The 2,047-nt window shown below is 39.3% G+C and overlaps 1 protein-coding gene across 1 annotated transcript; it reads right to left on the bottom strand.

Annotated features, from left to right (window-relative positions):
- Positions 1–514: 514 nt before the first annotated feature.
- Positions 515–1,528, bottom strand: NEUROD6 (neuronal differentiation 6; the record flags this gene model as incomplete). The annotated part of the gene is made up of 1 exon (XM_081286545.1): positions 515–1,528. One exon carries the CDS (start codon positions 1,526–1,528, stop codon positions 515–517), a length of 1,014 nt encoding a protein of 337 aa, XP_081142671.1.
- Between the last annotated feature and the right edge of the window lie 519 nt (positions 1,529–2,047).

The following is a 2,047-nucleotide window of genomic DNA, read 5'->3' as shown; positions in this document are numbered from 1 at the left end:
CCTCAAATGCATCTTTCAGTATCACTGCTTAGCATAGTGATAGTCTTGTTATTTTAAAATTTCAATTTTCAGAGATACGTAAGATAAATTTCCCAATAATTATAAACACATCATTTTACTCATCTGATTTTAATAACATGCATTTTTATAATTACTGTACAACCGAAATAGACATTGATTTATGCTATGTGCATGTCTTTATTCAACAGTATATTCTTAGACACCTTGTTCAAACAAATGAAGTGAATTAAAAAAAAAAAAAAACAAGGAAAAAAAATCCTGCCAGTAGAAACAGAATCACAGTGCCTTACAGACAAAAGGAAAGGAAAAAGAAGTTCTCATAGGAAAAGAGATTTATTATTACATAGAAAATTCTCACAATAGTTGAAACACACTTCAGAAACTAGTAAACACCTTAGATAGAGTTGTGCCAATTACTCAAGCCCATAAGCATCTGCTTTGTCTTAATTAGACGGGGGAGGTGAATGACCACTGTTTATTTTCATTTTCCTCATTAATTATGAAAAACTGCATTTAATTCATCTTGCATGGTGAGAGATTGGCTGCGCAGATGTAAGTCGTAAGGGAAGTGGCTGTCGGTGGGCAACCTGAACATGGCACCCTGCCCAAGGGGACCCCTGGGTGGCACTGCACAGTAATGCATGCCGTAATTGTAATTTTTGCCATAGTCCAAGGTTTCTTCTTGCTTCAGGGAAAATATCCCATTATAGTTAATTGGGGGAGGACTTAAGGGACCTTCAAACTGAGGGCTGGCACACTCAGGGGAAGTACTTTCATAGAAGGATTCATACGCACTGCAATAATTGTAGGGTTTCATGGACTTGGAATTATCAAGAGTCCCATGCCCTGGGGGAGTGGCGAGCTCAGGGCTGTGGTAGGGTGGGTAGAAGGTGGAGTAGGGCGACCTGGTGTGATGTGCAGCCTCCCCACCCTGACCCATCAGGAAACTCCTGGCGTTGAGCTGCAAGCAGCCTGCCACCAAGTTTGTAGTTGGCTGGGAAAGACCTTTGCATAAGTTTTGGACGAACGTGAGCAGATCCGGTCTCTTGCCGATTCTCAGAATTTCAGAAAGTGCCCAGATGTAGTTTTTGGCCAGTCGTAAAGTTTCTATTTTGGACAGTTTTTGGGTTTTAGAATAGCAGGGGACCACTTTTCGTAAATTGTCCAGAGCGTCGTTGAGGCCGTGCATCCTGTTCCTCTCCCGAGCGTTAGCTTCCTGTCTCCTGAACTTGACCCTTTCCAGTCGGAGCTTGGTGGTCTTTTTTTTCCTAAGACCCCTCCTTCTGGGCAGCCCGTTTTCATCCTCCTCTTCTCTGTCTTCCTCCTCTTCTTCTTTCTCAGTTTCTTCTCCAGGGGCCCTTTTGATGCTCTTTCCTCGAAGGACAATTTGTTTGGAAAAGCTTTCTGGTTTCTTAATTTGCTTCTGGTCCTCGCATTCTCTAGAAAACTTTCTGCACATCTGGGATTCTGGCATTACAACAGACTCATCAAATGGTAGTGTTAACATGGTTCTCTAATCTTAAATTACCTGAAAAAATGCCAGCACAATATTTAAAGCGTTTTCATTTTTAAAGTTTATACACTTAAAACACATTTGAGTACAATCAGAATACTACAAGAACACATGAAAAAGACTGATTCCAGGGCTAATTTTTTTTGGCTTGAAATAAAATTTTTGAGTTTGTGCAGACTAGTAATTATAAGAACATTGATGCATGCAATGGGATTAATTTATATAGGCAAATTATCAAAAGAAAATAAAATTGCAAGCATTTATTATAATCCCACCACCATCTCCATTTCTCTTTGATTTGAAACTGGATTTTAATACATGGGAAAGGATCGTGCAATTCAAGCAAATGCAAAACATGATATAGCAATGCAGAATTTCATTAATTTCAATCCCCCTGAGAACAAAATAGAACAGAAACCAGTTTATAAAATGAAAAGTGCCATTTCTCCATCAGCTGACAAATTTGTGGGGATTTTTAGGGGAAAAAAATCCCTAACTTTATTTACTGTTCTC

Source organism: Spermophilus citellus (assembly GCF_964194105.1).
Source record: "Spermophilus citellus genome assembly, chromosome: 3".
NCBI lineage: Eukaryota > Metazoa > Chordata > Mammalia > Rodentia > Sciuridae > Spermophilus > Spermophilus citellus.
Note: the sequence above shows the minus strand (reverse complement) of the source record. Positions and strands in the feature narration are given on the sequence as shown.